Source organism: Scyliorhinus torazame, chromosome 3 (assembly GCF_047496885.1).
Source record: "Scyliorhinus torazame isolate Kashiwa2021f chromosome 3, sScyTor2.1, whole genome shotgun sequence".
NCBI lineage: Eukaryota > Metazoa > Chordata > Chondrichthyes > Carcharhiniformes > Scyliorhinidae > Scyliorhinus > Scyliorhinus torazame.
The window spans coordinates 8761960-8780713 of NC_092709.1; the positions used below are offsets into that span (position 1 = coordinate 8761960).

Consider the following 18754-nt stretch of genomic DNA (forward strand, 5'->3'; position numbering starts at 1 on the left):
GTTTGTAATGCCACAAATACCTGATTAAAATTGTTTATTAAAGAAAAACATGGCTGAGAGCCAAGGTGGAAAGCACAACTTGAGGATCGTGGGAGGCCCGAAGGGGTGGAGGGCCAGGGGCCTGCAGAATACTTCACCGATATGATGGCGAAGTTGATGGGGGAGAGAGAGGAGGCTTCCCAGTATGAGTTGGACAGGGCCCACTGGTCACTCTGGTTGAAACCGAGGGTGAATGTGCCACGGAGGGCGGTGACCGTCTGTTTCCATAATTTCCAGGTGAAGGAGAGAGTGCTGAGGTGGGCGAAGCAGAGGCGCGAGGTGAAGTGGGAAAGCAAGGGTATACGTAGATACCGGGACTTGACGACGGAGCTGGCAAGGAGGCAAGCGGTCTTTGGACAGGCTAAGGCGGTGCTGTACAAGTGCAACGTGCAGTTTGGTGCGGTCTGCCCGGCAAAGCTGAGACTCACGTATAACGGCAGAGACTATTATTTTGAGATGGCGGTAGAGGCGTTTTGAAGGCAGAAGGCCTAGGATCGGAATGAACTTGGACTTCTGATGGTTTTTCTGGCTGAGATTTTTCCTTGTTTTTCTTGTGTGGGTGTTTTGATTTGATTTGATTTGATTTATTATTGTCACATGTATTGGTTTACAGTGAAAAGTATTGTTTCTTGCATGCTGTACAAACAATGCATACCGTACATAGGGAAGGAAGGAGAGACTGCAGAATATAATGTTACAGTTATAGCAAGGTGTAGAGAAAAGTTCTGCATAACTTTAGTGTGGTTTTTTTTTGTTGGATGTAATGGGGATTGGAGGGGTGAGGGGGGCATTGGGGTTGGCGAGGTTTTGTTTTTGATGTGGGGGTGGGGGCTCTGGCAGGGGCCATCACGCTAGCCAATGCTATGTTGGCTAGTGAACAGGACCAAGGTGGGGGTGGGGAGAGGCAGCGGCTGTTGGAACCTGTATGGGCAGGTTTCGATGGGCCTGGGAGGTGTGAATGGTGGGGGGATTGGGACGATATTGGGTGAGGTGTTTTCAAAAGGAAGTGGCGGGGGGGCGGGGGTGTTGCTGGTCATGGGGGGGATGGGGGGGTCGAGGGCGGTTGGTGGGGAGGGGGGTGGCAGTGATTAGGGCCGGGTCAGGATCCTACCGACGAGACGGGGCCTGGAAGGAAGGTCACAGCGGGTAGGAAGGGGGGGAGGTGTTGAGAGACCCCCGGTCAGAGTGGTGGTGTGGAACATACGAGGGTTGGGGGGACCGGTGAAGAATTAGAGTTTTCTTGCATCTGAAGGGCCTGAAATCGGACATGATGCTGTTACAGGAGACCCATTTGAGGGTAAAGGTCCAGGTGCGGCTGAGGAAGGGCTGGGCGAGTCAGGTGTTCTATTCTGCCTTCGATAGTAGGCACGAGGGGGTGGTTATACTGGTGGGGAAGCAGGTGAGGTTCCAAATGCAGAAGTTGGCTGGGGGGGGGATCAAGGGGGCAGGTATATGATAGTGATGGGTGTGTTGGAGGGGAGGTCGGTGGTGTTGGTCTACGTGTATGCCCCGAACTGGGACAACACAGGGTTTGTGAGGGGGGGTGGGGCAGGAGTGGTGGAGGTGGCTCCGGAAGAGATGAACAGGGTATTTGAGGACTTTTACAGGGGGTTATATAGAGCTGCTAGAGGATGAGTCGGGGATGAGGGAGTATTTGGAGCCACAGGAGTGGCCGGAGATGGGAGAGGAGGAAAGGGTCGGGTTAGAGGAGCCATTAGGGTTGGAGGAAGTGAAGGCAGCGATAGAGAAGGCACCGGGATCGGATGGGTTCCCGGTGCAGTTTCATAAAAAGGTTTAAGGACAAGTTGATGGTGGAAATGTTGTGAGGATGGGCTAGCGAACGGGGAGTTACCTGAAACTATGAGGCAGGCATCTATTTCAATGTTGCTGAAAAGGGATAAGGACCCCTAGAGTGTGGGTCGTATAGGCCCATTTCTCTACCAAATGTGGATGCCAAGATATTAGTGAATGTTCTGGCGGTTGAGGTAACCTAGGCCTAGATTTAGGCCCGATTAAAATTGGGTAGTTTAAATGAAAGAATTGGGCATTTTAAATCAAGCCACAGACACTCCAACACACCGCACCATGGGAGTTCGAACTGGCCAAGTTAGAATAAACAACGAAAAGTCAAGCTGCCAAGCCTGTCTGGGCCTGCTCCATCAGTCAACAATCAGGAGATCATCACATCCTATTGATATGCACAAGCCCATTGTCAAAGCCCTGGCTGGGCCAGACGTTCGGTCACCGACTTACCTGACATGGCAGCAGGTTATGTGTAGACCACACCACCAGCAATGGACACCTGGGTGGGGTTGGAGCGTTGTCTCAGCGATTTATGGTGGATTATGGGGGAGGATAAGGGGTCAATGGAACTTAGGGGGATGAAGTCGGGGAAGGCTCCAGGGCCGGACGGCTTGCCGGCGGAGCTTTATAAGGTGTTTGCGGCAGAGCTGGCACCACGTTTGCTGGGGATGTTTACTGAGGCGTTGGAGAAGGGGGAACTGCCAGAGACACTGACACAGGCGTCCATCACGCTAATCCCCAAGAAGATGAAGGATCTGTTGGAGTGTGGGTCTTACAGGCCCATTTCGTTGTTGAACACAAACAAGAAGTGCTGGCTAAGTTAGTGGTGGGGAGGATGGAGGGATGTGTGCCAATGTGGTCACTGAGGATCAAACAGGTTTTGTGAAGGACAGGCAGCTCTCCAGTAACATCAGGAGGCTGTTAAATGTGGCCATGACTCCCTCGGTGGGGTGGGTGCCAGAGGTTATTGTTTCTGTGGATATAGAGAAGGCCTGTGACCGGGTGGAGCGGAGGTATTCATTTGAGATCTTGGGTAGGTTTGGGTTTGGCCCGATGTTTGTGGCTTGGGGTGTCCATTGTTTGTGGCCCCGGCGGCAAATGTATGTACAAATGAGATGAGTTCACGGTCTTTTAGACTGCACAGGAGAAAGACAGGGGTCGCCATTGTTGCTCGCACTGGCGATGGAGCCCTTGGCGATGGCCCTTAGGGGGTCTGTGGGGTGGCAGGGGATTGCGAGGGGGAGCACCAGGTGTCGTTGTACACAGACGACCTGTTGTTGTTTTTGTCAGACCCGCATGGGAATATTGGAGAGGTTCGGGGACTTCTCTGGGAATAAGTTAAATGTCGGGAAGAGTGAGGTGTTCTGGTGAATGCAGCGGGGCGGTGGGCCAATTTGGGGATGTTGTTGTTCAAGGTAGCTAGGGAAAGATTCAGGTACCAAGGGAATGGGCTGCGATGTACTCGTGGAATTTGACAACTCTGTGGAGAAGACAATAATAGTCTTTATTAGTGTCACAAGTAGGTTTACATTAACACTGCAATGAAGTTACTGTGAAAAGCCCCTAGTCGCCACACTCCGGCGCCTGTTCGGGTACACTGAGGGAGAATTCAGAATGTCCAGTTCACCTAACAGCACGTCTTTCGGGACTTGTGGGAGGAAACCGTAGCACCCGGAGGAAACCCACGCAGACACGGGGAGAACGTGCAGACTCCACACAGACAGTGACCCAAGGTTTGGATGAGAAATCTGTTCATGTGACTATCACAATCAGGAATGACAGATGGGCAGGGGCTCGTGTATTTAGAAAGGTGATCTGATAGAAGTGTTTAAAATTATGAAGGGGTTTAGCGCTGTGGGAGGGGCCCTGCAAACCACGTTGACATGTTTTGGTCCTGCCCGAAGCTGGAGGGGGATTGGAGGGAGGTTTTTAAGGTCACTTTGGGGGTGGTACATGTAGGTGTGGAGCTGGGGCCCCTAGGAACCTGGGTTTTGGACCAGCCAGGCTGCAAGCTGCTGCGGGGGCAGATGTTTTAGCCTTTGTGTCACTGATTTCCCCAAGGTGGGTGTTGCTGGGGTGGGGGTCAGCTTCCCCGCCCTGGGCCTCAGCGTGACGGGGGGACCTGCTGGAATTTTTGACGCTTGAGAAGGTGATGTTTGAACTGAGGAGGAGGAGGATGGAAGGGTTCTACAATTCATGGGCTGATGCACTATCAATTACGACGAGACGAGAGTAGAGAGTAATCGAGGCTTTATTACGCAGAGTTGTGTGGCCTCCTACAGCTGCTGCCGAAATGGCTGCCACTTGGAGAGCACACACATTTATACTCCGCCTACTGGGCGGAGCCAGCAGGCAGGGATCTACCCCCGTACCTGTAGTACAGGGGCCTTACCGTAATACCCTCGTATGCAGTGCAGTATATACAATATAATACAGTGGTGACTACTAAGAATTGGGGGCGGGATTCTCTGATCCTGAGGCTATGGATTGACACCATCGTAAATGCCTCAGGAGCAGCAATTCTGACCCCTACAGGGGGCCAGCACGGCACTGGAGCGACCCACGCCGCTCCAGCTGCCGATCCCGGCGTCAGATGGGCGCCGCGGCTCTGCGCAAGCGCAGTGGGACCGGCGTGATTTCCGCGCGGTGTCTCCCTTCTCCGCGCCGGCCCCGATGCAACATGGTGCGGGGCTACAGGAGCCGGCGCGGAACAAAGAAGGCCCCCAGCCCAAGAGGGCGGCCCCCCGATCAGTGGGCCCTGATCACGGGCCAGGCCACGGCAGAGGCCCCCCCCCCCCCCCCCGTGGGCGGACCCCCCCCCCCCCCTCCTCCCCCACCAGGCCGCCCCTGGATCCATCCATGCCGAGGACCCGCCGGGTAAGACCAGGTTAGAAAGTCGCCGGTGGGACTCGGGGTTTTTTTGTACGGCCGCTTGGTCCATTCCGGGCGGAGAATCGCCGGGGGACCCCGTAGAGTGGCCCCCGACCAGCGCCAATGGCGCCGATTCTCCGGAGAGTCGCGTCCCGGTGTTGGGGCGGCGTGGCACGATTCGCGCCGGTCGTGGCGATTCTCCGGCCCTGCCCCGGGGTGAGAGAATCCCTTCCTGGATGCCATCGAACTTTGGGGGAGGGCTATTGGGGAGGGTTAAGCACAGCATTTATGGGATGACTGTTAAATCTCTTTTGGGTTTTTTTGTTTTGTTGTATTTGGAATGTTGGGGTGATGTTTGGGTTGGTACGTTGAAGGGGATTGATACCGTATTTGTTATTATTGTTTATCTTTTGTTTGTTGTGTACTTGATGAAAATGGGGAAAATGAGGAACATTAAAAAAAGTTTTTTAAAAAGTTATGCAGGGGTTTGATATAGTAAATGTAAAGAAAATGTTTCCACTTGTAATGTTTACAAATCTAAGGCTCATAAAAGTAAGAATCACTTATAAATCCAATTGGACATTCAGGAAAAATGTCTTTATCTAGATTGGTGAGAATGTGGAACTCACTCCCACAGGGAGTGACTGAGGTGAAGAGTACCTGTGTATTGCGAAGCTGGGTCAATAGGAAAGGGAGAGTGGGAAGAAGTCGGAGATTTGTGTAAGAGCGGGAACACCGACACAGATCTGTTCAGCTCCATCACGTATTTCTTTCATGTGAATTATTTTGTCATTTTATGGTCTCTTTTGAACCCTCTAATTCACAAACGAGACAGAACTATTCTCTGAATTTAAATACTGCTGATGATTTCTTTCACGCCTTTTTTCTGTTTGGGAAGTGACTTTATGCCAACCTGTTGAGATAGCTTCATTTATGCTGTAATTTTACAACATTTGCAGACACTGTAGACCCGTGGATGGGAGCATTTGAAGAAATATTTAACGGGCTGTAGGTCTGAAAATGCTTGTTCTGTGTTTCAGCTAACCAGCCAGCATGGAAAACAACAGCTCCGGCAGTGATCTGCAGATGAATGATGTAGCTGCTACTTCGGAACAACAGAGTCCTTCCAAGTTAGACAAATGTGCGATGTCGAGTGGATCCACAGTTAGCTTCCACAACATTTACTACAGTGTGGAAGTCAAGAGCTGTTTCCGCAAAACGAAGACACAGGAAATCCTAAGTGGTATCAAGTATGTATTTCCATTCTTCGATTTCCATTAGCAGGGAGGGGGGATGTGTAACTCTAATGTGTAGGAATGGGATGTGTCTTGAAGTGTGTGAATTCCGTAAATGGGGCATTTAGTTGGTTTTGGGCAGCGTGTAGGGGCTGAAGGAAGCTGTTCGCAGCCTCCACATACAGAGGTCGGAATTGGAGGAGGCCAGAGGAGGCAAAGGCTTGTTGGGCTGGGGGAGGTTACAGAGGTCGGAAAGCTGAAGCAAACCCAATGGAAGGGATTTGAAACCAAGGAGGAGAATTTTAAAATTGTGGGCGGGATTTTCCAGTTGCGCCCGCCCAGAACTGGAAATTGCTGCCCGAGGTCAACGGACCTTTCATTGTCCATCGAATTGTCCATCCCGCCCGCGACGATCCCTGTGGGGGCCGGGTGCGGACAATTTACCCCGCGTGAAGAAATCGAGAGGTTGTTGAAAACCAGGACGAGCTGGTTGTTTGGCTGGGATCCAAAACGCAAACCAACGCAAGACGACTGGAAATAAGCGTGGTCATCAATAGTTTCTTATCTCAATACTTGGCTGTAAATTCTTTGACTCCCCTGAGAGAACTATCACCCACAAGGATGTTGTGCCAAGCTCTCTGGTTAATCATTAACCTGGTCTGTGACAGTGTATGAAAAGATAAAGGTGACCTAATCTTCCCCTTCAGTCACGAAAATTGTTGTGTACATTTTGCTCCATGAACCCATTGACCTTCTTCCAGACATGTGGGGCACGATTGAACGGCAAAATGTTAGAGTCCCGTTTTGAGTGCGTTTAATGGGGTGTTTCTCGATGCCAGAAACGGGTCAGTGCAGGAAGAGATTGGGGCACCATTTTTAAATGCTACCCCAATCTCTCAACCCCCCCTTGGACACCATAGCCTCTGGATCTCCCGCCCCCACGTCCCAACTTACCTCTTAGGGGGTCCTCGAACCCCAGCCCCCTCACTCCTTAAAGGCAGGGCACCCCAGGCCCGATCCGTGGCACGGGCAACCTGACACCTTGGCACTGCCACCTCGGCACCCTGTGGTGCCAGGCTGGCAGTGCCCGGGTGGCAGGGGCCGTGCCAGGGTTCCCCCCTGCCTAGAGCCCAACCTAAGGCAGCCTGGGAGACCTCCCCCCCCCCCCGACTCCATTGCGCCTGGTCCAGTGCTAAATGGCGCCATGGCGACGACTCCCAGGCGTGAGCGGTGGTTCCAGCGCCTCAGAAAAATTAGGTGGCAACATATTTAAATGAGCATTATGGCTCACTTAAATATGCAAATCGGGCGAGATCCATGTCGCGATGGCTCGTGAGATCTCCTGGGGCCTCGCGAGGTGATCCGAGCGTCGCGAATCTCACACGAGGCCTCTCGCACGATTCAACAGCATTGTCGTGTCACCAGGTCAGGAGCAATGCAGCCGCCCGATCACGCCCGTGGTGTTTTCTGACTGAATGGATCACACCGCCCCTTTCACCATCCACTACATCAGAACCAACCAAAACTCATTTCTTTTTCTGATTTTTCCAAACCATTCAGCCCATCGAGTCTGCTCCGTCATTCAATACAATCATGGCGGATCGGACACTTCCACGCCTTTGACACCCACTATCCCCAGGACCCTCTACGTTAATCTGAATCAGAAATCTATCAATCTCTACTTTAAAGACACTCAAATGTCTGAGCTTTCACAGCGCCTGGGGTAGAGAATTCCAAAGATTCACAATCCTCTGTGTAAAGACATTTCTCCTCATCTCGGTTCTACGTGACTTCCCACTTAATTTGAAATTGTGCTCCCTTGCGATGAGGACTGTCGGAGGATACAGCAGGATTTAGATTGTTTGGAGACTTGGGCGGAGAGATGGCAGATGGAGTTTAATCCGGACAAATGTGAGGTAATGCATTTTGGAAGGTCTAATGCAGGTAGGGAATATACAGTGAATGGTAGAACCCTCAAGAGTATTGAAAGTCAAAGAGATCTAGGAGTACAGGTCCACAGGTCATTGAAAGGGGCAACACAGGTGGAGAAGGTAGTCAAGAAGGCATACGGCATGCTTGCCTTCATTGGCCGGGGCATTGAGTATAAGAATTGGCAAGTCATGTTGCAGCTGTATAGAACCTTAGTTAGGCCACACTTGGAGTATAGTGTTCAATTCTGGTCGCCACACTACCAGAAGGATGTGGAGGCTTTAGAGAGGGTGCAGAAGAGATTTACCAGAATGTTGCCTGGTATGGAGGGCATTAGCTATGAGGAGCCGTTGAATAAACTCGGTTTGTTCTCACTGGAACGAAGGAGGTTGAGGGGAGACCTGATAGAGGTATACAAAATTATGAGGGGCATAGACAGAGTGGATAGTCAGAGGCTTTTCCCCAGGGTAGAGGGGTCAATTACTAGGGGGCATAGGTTTAATGTGAGAGGGGCAAGGTTTAGAGTAGATGTACGAGGCAAGTTTTTTATGCAGAGGGTAGTGGGTGCCTGGAACTCGCTACCGGAGGAGGTGGTGGAAGCAGGGACGATAGTGACATTTAAGGGGCATCTTGACAAATACATGAATAGGATGGGAATAGAGGGATACGGACCCAGGAAGTGTAGAAGATTGTAGTTTAGTCGGGCAGCATGGTTGGCACGGGCTTGGAGGGCCGAAGGGCCTGTTCCTGTGCTGTACATTTCTTTGTTCTTTGTTTTAGACTCCCCGTGCTAACCATTGTGCCACCGTGTCACCCAATTGAATACAACTGAAGCAAGACCTCCATAATCACGGACTCAAATTATCTTGCAATAAAAGCTAACATTCTATTACCCTTGCCAATATTTTTAAAAAAGATTTAGAGTACCCAATTCATTTTTTCCAATTAAGGGGCAATTTATCGTGGCCAATCCACCTACCCTGCACATCGTTGGGTTGTTCGGGCGAAACCCACGCAAACACGGGGAGAATGTGCAAACTCCACATGGACAGTGACCCGGGGCCGGGATCGAACCAGGGACCTCGGCGCCGTGAGGCTGCAGTGCTAACCACTGCGCCGCCGTTAACCCATCCTTCCCAATATTACTCCATGTTGAGCTTGAAATATTCATTTTTTAATTTTGTACCAACGTTAGAATATGTGTAACTTCGAGTATCTGAATTGTGGGGACAAGTTGCCAAGTGTTTGCTGACGAACATTGAGTGTTTCCCACACAAGTTACAATCTCTGTGGAGACTGATAACTTCTTTTTTTTACATTTAGAGTACCCAATTCATTTTTTTTTCCAATTAAGAGGCAATTTAAATTTAGCGTGGCCATTCCACCTACCCTGAACATCTTTGGGTTGTGGGGGTGCGACCTACGCAGACATGGGGGTAATAAGACTCTGGTCAGACCCCATTTGGAGTATTGTGAGCAGTTTTGGGCCCCGTATCTAAGGAAGGATGTGCCAGCCTTGGAAAGGGTCCAGAGGAGGTTCACAAGAACGATCCCTGGAATGAAGAGCTTGTCGTATGAGGAGCAGTTGAGGACTCTGGGTCTGTACTCGTTGGAGTTTAGAAAGATGAGTGGGGATCTTATTGAAACTTACAAGATACTGCGAGGCCTGGATAGAGTGGACGTGGAGACAATGTTTCCACTTGTAGAAAAAAATAGAACCAGAGGACACCATCTCAGACTAAAGTGACGATCCTTTAAAACAGAGATGAGGAGGAATTTCTTCAACCAGAGGGTGGTGAATCTGTGGAACTCTTTGCCGCAGAAGGCTGTGGAGGCCAAATCACTATCAGAGATAGATAGGTTCTTGATTAATAAGAGGGTCAGGGGTTATGGGGAGATGGCAGGAGAATGGGGAGGAGAAAAATATCAGCCAAGATTGAATGGCGGAGCAGACTCGATGGGCCGAGTGGCCTAAATCTGCTCTTATATCTTCTGGCCTTATGGTCTTACGGTGGAATGTACAAACTCCACACAGACAGTGACCCGGGGCCAGGATCGAACCTGGGTCCTCGGCGCCTTGAGGCAGCAGTGCTAACCACTGTGCCGCCGTGCAAGTTTCAAGTTAACAGCAGGAAGAATGGCACATTTCAAAACTTTTACTAGAACAAATGTTTAAAAACACTTTTTTTGTCAGATATCGCACTCTTATAACAAGGCGTTTACAGTTATATCCAGCTTCCAGTGAGTTTCCATACAGCACAAAGGCAGTCCACTCGGCCCCTCTGCTCCATGCTGGCATTTATGCCCCACACTAACCTCCTGTTTTACCCCACTCCCTCTCACCCTATCAATATAGGGAAGCAATCGTGTGGTTAGCACGATTGCTTCACAGCTCCAGGGTCCCAGGTTCGATTCCCGGCTTGGGTCACTGTCTGTGCGGAGTCTGCACGTTCTCCCCCTGTCTGCGTGGATTTCCTCCGGGTGCTCCGGTTTCCTCCACACTCCAAAGACGTGCAGGTTAGGTGTATTGACCATGCTAAATTGCCCTTAGTGTCCAAAATTGCCCTTAGTGTTGGGTGGGGTTACTGGGTTATGGGGATTGGGTGGAGGTGTTGACCTTGGGTGGGGTGCTCTTTCCAAGAGCCGGCGCAGACCCGATGGGCCGAATGGCCTCCTTCTGCACTGTAACTTCTATGAACATATCCTTCTATTCCTTCCTCCCTTGTGTTTATCCAGCTTTTCTTCAAGTACATCAATGGTATTCACCTCAGCCATTCCATGTGGCAGTGAGTTCCAGGATCGCTCTACCCTTTAGCAAAACAAATTTCTGAATTCTCCGTTGGGTTTATTAGTGACTATTTTCTATTGGTGGACACCAGTTTTGGTCTTTTAAGTGGAAACATTTTCTCTACATCCTCTCCGTTGAACCTTTTCATTTCATTTAAAATAAATACCCAATTCATTTTTTCCAATTAAGGGGCAATTTAGCGTGGCCGATCCACTTACCCAGCACATCTTTGGGTTGTGGGGGCGAAACCCACGCAGACACGGGGAGAATGTGCAAACTCCACATGGACAGTGACCCAGAGCCGGGATCGAACCCGGGACCTCAGAAACCTTTTCATTATTTTAAAGGTCTCCAACGGGTCACCCCTCAGTCATCTCTCTTCTAGAAATGAACGTTTGAAGAGAGGAACGGGAACCGCGTTCTCCTGCCTCGGTCGCTGTGGTATCTGCCTCGGGAAGTATCACCTTCCCTTGTGGGGGCCACCTCATTCTTCGGGACCTATGGTTGATATTTGTGGGAGCCCATGCACATTTTGTTGTCTTTTAAAATCTCTTCATCCTGTCTATCTTAGGCTTGTGCCGTTTTTTAAATAAACAAATCCTTTGCGACAGGTTTAGGTAAAGGATCTGGATCGGCTCAGGCTGGGAGGGCCGAAGGGCCTGTTCCTGTGCTGTAATTTCCTTTGTTCTTTGTCCTTTCTCCTCCATCATAGGAACATCGCTATTGTTTTTTATTCAAAACCAATGGACAGGATCTTTGCTCAATATTAGTTCATGAAAGGCAGGCTTACACTTCCTTTCTTCCTCTTCAAAGTAAAAGCCAGTTAGTTATATTGATTAACAGAGCAATAATGTCAATGCCCTCATTCCAAGGGTCATTTTCAAACCACAAAATAGTTTTCTGAGTAAACTATCTTGATTTGTGGTTAATAAGTTTACAGGAAAGGCGGAGGTACTGTGGAGGAAGGCACAGGGGAGGAGGTATGAATATGGGGAAAAGGCTAGTCGCCTGTTGGCTCATCAATTGCGAAAGAGGGCAGCAGTGAGGGAGATAGGAGGAATTAGAGACGAAAGAGGAGACACGGTGCGAAGGGCAGGAAAGATAAATGAGGTGTTCAAGACCTTCTATGAGGAACTGTATAGGTCTCAACCCCCAGAGGGAGAGGAGGGGATGCGGCAGTTCCTGGACCAATTGAGGTTCCCGAAAGCGGAGGAGCGGGGTTGGTAGGCCTGGGGGCACCGATTGGGGTGGACGAGGTTATTAAGGGACTGGGAAGCAGGGAAGGCCCCAGGACCAGACGGGTTCCCGGTGGAGTATTACAGAAAATATGTGGACTTGTTGGCCCCGTTGATGGTGAGGACGTTCAATGAGGCCAGGAAAGGGGGGACTCTACCCCCGACGATGTCGGAGGCGACGATATCGTTAATTTTGAAGAGGGATAAAGATCCGTTGCAGTGCGGGTCCTATAGACCCATTTCATTATTGAATGTGGACGCCAAATTGTTGGCAAAGGTACTGGCATCGAGGATAGAGGACTGTGTCCCGGGGGTAGTGCACGAATACCAGACAGGGTTCGTAAAAGGGAGACAACTGAATGTTAACGTGCGACGACTATTAGGGGTGATAATGATGCCCCCAGTGGAGGGGGAGGCAGAGATAGGGGCGGCAATGGACGCAGAGAAGGCATTTGATAGGGTGGAGTGGGAGTATTTATGGGAAGTGTTAAGGAGGTTTGGGAACGGGTTTATTAGCTGGGTTAGACTTCTTTACGGGGCTCCAACGGCAAGCGTAGTTACAGGTCGACATAAATCGGAGTATTTCCGACTATATAGGGGAACAAGACAGGGATGCCCGCTGTCTCCATTGTTGTTCGCGTTGGCAATTGAACCTCTGGCCATGGCGTTGAGAGACTCCAGGAAATGGAGAGGGGTGATTAGAGGGGGAGAAGAACACCGAGTCTCGTTATACGCAGATGACCTATTGTTATACGTGTCGGACCCAGCGGGGGGGATGATAGAGGTTATGCGAATTTTGAGGGGGTTCGGGGATTTCTCGGGGTATAGGCTAAACATGGGGAAGAGTGAATTATTTGTGATACATCCAGGGGACCAGAGTAGAGAGATAGCAGGCTTGCCTCTAAGGAAAGTGGAAAGAAACTTCCGATACCTGGGGATTCAGATCGCTAGCAGCTGGGGAACCTTGCACAGACTTAATCTGACACGGTTGGTAGAACAAATGGAGGAGGACTTCAAGAGGTGGGACATGCAGCCTCTATCGCTGGCGGGCAGGGTGCAAGCAATTAAGATGATGGTCCTCCCGAGGTTCTTATTTGTATTTCAATGTCTCCCTATACTAATCACCAAGACCTTTTTTAATAAAATAGACAGGAGCATCACGAGCTTTGTGTGGGCAGGGAAAGTTCCGAGAGTAAGGAGGGGGTTCCTTCAGCGTAGTAGGGACAGAGGAGGATTGGCACTACCGAACTTGGGCGATTACTATTGGGCCGCCAATGTGGCAATGATACGTAAATGGATGATGGAGAGTGAGGGAGCGGCGTGGAAAAGACTGGAGAGAAAGTCCTGTAAAGGGACGAGTTTAGAGGTGCTGGTGACGGCGCCGCTACCGATCTCACCTAAAAGGTTTACCACGAACCCGGTGGTAGCGGCAACATTGAATATCTGGGGACAGTGGAGGCGACAGAGAGGGGTGCGGGGAGCCCTGGTGGGGTCCCCAATCAGGAACAACCATAGGTTCGCCCCAGGAAGAATGGATGGAGGATTTCAGAGCTGGTACCAGTTGGGAATTAGGAGGGTGGGAGATTTATTTATAGATGGGACTTTTGCGAGCTTGGGAGCATTGGAGGAAAAGTATAAGTTGCCCCGGGGAAATTTCTTGAGATATATGCAGGTGAGGGCGTTTACTAGACAACAGGTGAGGGAATTTCCGTTGCACCCGACACAGGGGATACAGGACAGGGTGCTTTCAGGGGTGTGGGTCGGAGAGGGCAAAGTGTCAGAGATTTACCGAGAGATGAGGGAAGAGGGGGAGGAGTCGGTGGGCGAACAAAAGGAAAGTGGGAAGAAGAACTAGGGGAGGAGATAGAGGAGGGTATGTGGGCTGATGCCCTAAGCAGGGTAAATTCCTCTTCCTCATGCGCCAGGCTTAGCCTGATTCAATTTAAGGTGCTACATAGAGCACACATAACGGGAGCAAGATTGAGCAGGTTCTTTGGAGTGGAGGACAAATGTGGGAGGTGTGGCCGGAGCCCGGCAAACCACGCACATATGTTTTGGGCGTGCCCGGCACTGGAAGGGAGTGACGGGAGTGATTTTGCGGGTGGTGAAGGCCCGGGTCAAACCAGGCTGGGGGTTAGCTCTATTTGGAGTTGCGGAAGAGCCGGGAGTGCAGGAGGCGAAAGAGGCCGACTTTGTGGCCTTTGCGTCCCTAGTAGCCCGGCGCAGGATCCTACTCATGTGGAAGGAGGCGAAACCCCCCGGACTGGAGGCCTGGGTAAATGATATGGCGGGGTTCATTAAACTGGAGCAGATAAAGTTTGCCCTGAGAGGATCGGCTCAAGGGTTCACCAGGCGGTGGCAGCCATTTCTCGACTACCTAGGGGAACGTTAGAGGGAAGACAGATGACCAGCAGCAGCAACCCAGGGGGAAGGGGGGGGGGGGGGAGGGGGGGGGGGGTTTAGTTTAGTTTAGGTCAGCGATAAAGGGGTTTTGTTACTTGTGTATTGTTAAAAATTTCTGTATTGTTATTGTTGCGTTTGCTTTGTAAGAGGGGAAAAATTGTTGTTTGGGAAAATTTTTTCAATAAAACATATTTTTAAAAAAAAATAAGTTAACAGGATGATTGTGACTGTGTGCAAGGCGACAAGTGCTTTGAATCAAATACCCTGTGTACAAACACAACCATTCCATAGTTTTGTGTTGAATGTTAAGGTTATGAATGATAATAGGGGCAGCAGGGTGGCACAGTGGTTAAAACTGCTGCCTCGCGGCGCCGAGGTCCCAGGTTCGATCCCGGCTCTGGGTCACGGTCCGTGTAGAGTTTGCACATTCTCCCCGTGTCTGCGTGGGTTTCGCCCCCACAACACAAAGATGTGCAGGGTAGGTGGATTGGCCACGCTAAATTGCCCCTTAATTGGAAAAAATGAATTGGGTACTCTAAATTTATAGAAAAATTAATTCCAATCAGGTTCACGCCCTCGCTGGATGTGAAACGGGTTACGTTCCTGGCGGGGGCGAGGGGGTGGTAGATGGGGAAGATCTCAAAGTGAGATCTCGCCACTACAAATCCCATTATGGGCCGCTGGCCAGAGTTAGTAGCCGGGACTCTGTGATCCCGCGCCGGGTCGGAGAATCGGCGGGTGGGGGGGGGGGGGGAGGTGCGTGAGAATCGCGCCACGCTGCTCCGACGCCGGCCCGCCGGGCCTCCTCGGTGGCCATGCCCGCGATCGGGGCCAACCGATCGGCGGGCAGGCTATTTCCATGGGGGGCCTATGTTCCTGCGCGCCGGGCCCCTGTGGGGCTCCACCATATTGCCCGGGGGCCGGCGCGGAGATGGGAACCCCCACGCATGTGCGGACCCGCGGCTTTCGAGCGCCGGAGCAGCGGACACCCCACCGGCGCCGTACTAGCCCCCCAGGAAGGGGGGAATACTTGGGCCTGGAGGCCCCAGAATGGCTCACACCGTTTTAAAAAATAAATTTAGAGTAATCAATTAAGGGGCAATTTAGCGTGGCCAATCCGCCTACCCTGCACATCTTTGGGTTGTGGGGGCGAAACCCACACAAACACGGGGAGAATGTGCAAACTCCACACGGACAGTGACCCAGAGCTGGGATCGAACCGGGACCGGGACCTTGGCGCCGTGAGGCAGCAGGGCTAACCCACTGCGCCACCGTGCTGCCGCTCACGCCGCTTTTGACGCCGGCGTCAGAACGTGGCCGCGGGATTGGAGACTCCGGCCAGTGTCTATGACAAACAGGCCGAGAAAACTGCCATTGTTATGTAAAATATTTAAATGCCACACCTCCCTTTGTGCACAGGGAACCAGGCTTTACCTGTTTAACAATAATTCACTGCTACCTTTCACATACTAATACATTCCAAAACATTTAGCAGAAATGTCATCAAACAAAGACATTGAATCAAATAAGATGTGAGGACAGATGACCCAGTGCCTGGTCAAAGAGGTCAGTTTTAATTTTTTAACTATCTTTATTGTCACAAGTAGGCTTACATTAACACTGCAATGAAGCTACTGTGAAAATCCCCTGGTCGCCACATTCCGGCACCTGTTCGGGTACACTGAGGGAGAATTCAGATTGTTCAAATTACCTAACAGCACTTCTTTGGACTTGTGGGAGGAAACCGGAGCACCCGGAGGAAACCCACGCAGACACGGGGAGAACGTGCAGGCTCCGCACAGACAGTGACCCAAGCCGGGAATCGAACCTGGGACCCTGGCGCTGTGAAGCTGACCACTGTGCTACCGTGCTGCCATGCCGTCTTAAAGAGAGACAGATACACCCATCGGGATGATGCCTGGGGCTGAAATGTTGGTCGCCGACGCAGGAGTGTTTAAAATTGGAAACCTGCCAGAAGCTGGAATTTGAAGAGCGTAGAGTTCTTGGCTAGTTGCACGGCTGGAGGAGGTTATCGAGAGGAGCTGAGGCCATGCAGGACATACAAACATGGATAAAAATGTTAAAATCCAGCAGTTAGATGGGCTGAGAGCCAGTGTATGTCACAGAGCAGCTGAGGTTTTCGGCGAATGGTATGTTGTGTAAGTTGGGATAGGTTGTTGGCTGTCCCTCGATTCGACAATGACGTTTACACAGGGCCTCCACTTTCGGCCATGGGTCTTCAAGTACTGAATAGGCTGATTCTCGACTCGCATGGATTTGGGCACATGAAATGAAAATGAAAATCGCTTATTGTCACAAGTCGGCTTCAATGAAGTTACTGTGAAAAGCCCCTAGTCGCCACATTCCGGCGCCTGTTCGGGGAGGCTGGTACGGGAATTGAACCGTGCTGCTGGCCTGCCTTGGTCGGCTTTCAAAGCCAGCGATTTAGCCCAGTGTGCTAAACAGCCCCTCGAACGGGAAGTCCCAGCGAGGTATGGGAATCCGGAAAGCAGGATCTATTTCCTTTTCTTTCCTCTCTTGCCACAGCTGTGCCTTATTAATAAGACGCTGGGACTCAAACGTGTGATGCAGCTTGGGGCTGTTTAGCACAGGGCTAAATCGCTGGCTTTGAAAGCAGACCAAGGCAGGCCAGCAGCACGGTTCGATTCCCGTAACAGCCTCCCCGAACAGGTGCCAGATTGTGGCGACTAGGGACTTTTCACAGTAACTTCATTTGAAGCCTACTTGTGACAATAAGCGATTTTCATTTCATTTCATTTCATGAACATGTTGGCGCTATTATGCATGATTGGTAGCAAGTTCCTCCCGGCCATTAATGTCAATGCAGCCGGAGAGATTCAGAGTGTCTTTGTAGCGATGGTTAGTAGAGTTTTGGATAAGTTGATCTGTACGAAAGGCATAAGGTAGACGGCTGGTCAGGGGAAAACATTTGGAATTAAGAAGGAAAATGTAATTTTGCTCAATGACGGAATGCAGCTTGAGGCAGCATTATCACAAGACATCACTATACAATTGTCATCATATTACAGAAGAGTTACATTTACCAAGCAACCAAAAGAAATAATGGAAGAACAAAAGGTTTCATTTGTGAGACTTTTATTGTAACTAACATACTAAAATCAACACAGATCAAACATTAACAGGTAACCAATATACCAAACTAAAGAAAGAGGTAAGTTTCGCCTTACCTAACTAACACAACTGAAATATGACTTACAAACTTTTTGACTTCACGCCATGATATGCAGCATCAAAGGAACATTTCCAAAGTCACGCCCAGCTTTTCAGCAGAGATCCGCCTCTCTCTGCCATACCAGGTCAACATTTCCAGTGTTCCACGCCACTTGCTCCACTCTCACCGTTATATCACTCGCAAAATGCACATTCATGATTCCCTGTTCATTTGAATCTTCAAGAGCTCCAGCTGTTCTGTCTTCTCTCTTTGGCACAGAAACCACACTCTTAAAAACATCCTTCTCAGTCTTTTAGTCCTTTCTGCTTCTTCACAGCAGTAGCTTCTTTGTTTCTGCTTCTCAACCCCAGCCGTCCTCTATGGTGGGACACTGTGAAAGGTGTTCAAACTCTCTCCTCACGGCGACTGCATCACCTGAACTATCTCCAAACGGAAGTGAATTGTTTATCAGAGTCCCCACCCTCCCCCTTTTCCTGGACACTCTGATTACCTGAGATTATAGGGGACATTTAAAAACATAGCCATCTTGTAAAGTTCAGCACTCATGGCAATCATAGAATTAGAATCCCTACAGTACAGAAGGAGGCCATTCGGCCCATCGAGTCTGCACCGGCCCTCTGAAAGAGCACCCTACCTTGCCCCATTCCCCTGCCCTATCCTATAAATGACCTGAAGGAGGGTGTAGAAGGATGGGTAAGTAAATTTGCAGATGACACTAAAGTCGGTGGAGTTGTGGACAGTGCAGAAGGATGTTGGCTAATCCATCTAACCTGATTTGATTTGATTTGATTTTGATTTGATTTATTGTCACATGTACCGAAGTACAGTGAAAAGTATTTTTCTGCAGCCGAGGGAACGTACACAGTACGTACATAGTAGACAAAAGAATAATCAACAGAGAACATTGGCAAATAGTACATCGACAAACAGTGATTGGTTACAGTGCGGAACAAGGGGCCAAACAAAGCAAATACATGAGCAAGAGCAGCATAGGACGTCGTGAATAGTGTTCTTACAGGGAACAGATCAGTCCGAGGGGGAGTCGTTGAGGAGTCTTGTAGCTGTGGGGAAGAAGCTGTTCCTATGTCTGGATGTGCGGGTCTTCAGACCTCTGTACCATCTGCCTGATGGAAGGGTCTGGAGGAAGGCAATGCCTGGGTGGGAGGGGTCTCTGATAATGAGGCAGAGGGAAGTGTATACAGAATCAATGTGGGGGTGGCCAGCTTGTGTGATGCGT

At 50.3% G+C, this 18754-nt stretch overlaps 1 protein-coding gene across 4 annotated transcripts in view; it reads left to right on the forward strand.

Annotated features, from left to right (window-relative positions):
• The window catches only part of abcg2a (ATP-binding cassette, sub-family G (WHITE), member 2a), a 128834-nt gene that overhangs the window by 25788 nt on the left and 84292 nt on the right, over window positions 1-18754 (forward strand). For 2 of the 4 annotated variants that reach the window (XM_072495267.1, XM_072495264.1), the window contains exon 2: window positions 5754-5963. In XM_072495267.1, the coding sequence (XP_072351368.1) occupies window positions 5767-5963 (197 nt within the window). In that variant the 5' untranslated portion in view covers window positions 5754-5766. Of the gene's footprint in view, window positions 1-5411; window positions 5434-5467; window positions 5490-5753; window positions 5964-18754 lie in introns of those variants that run through there. The other 2 variants (XM_072495266.1, XM_072495265.1) reach the window with 2 other exon arrangements.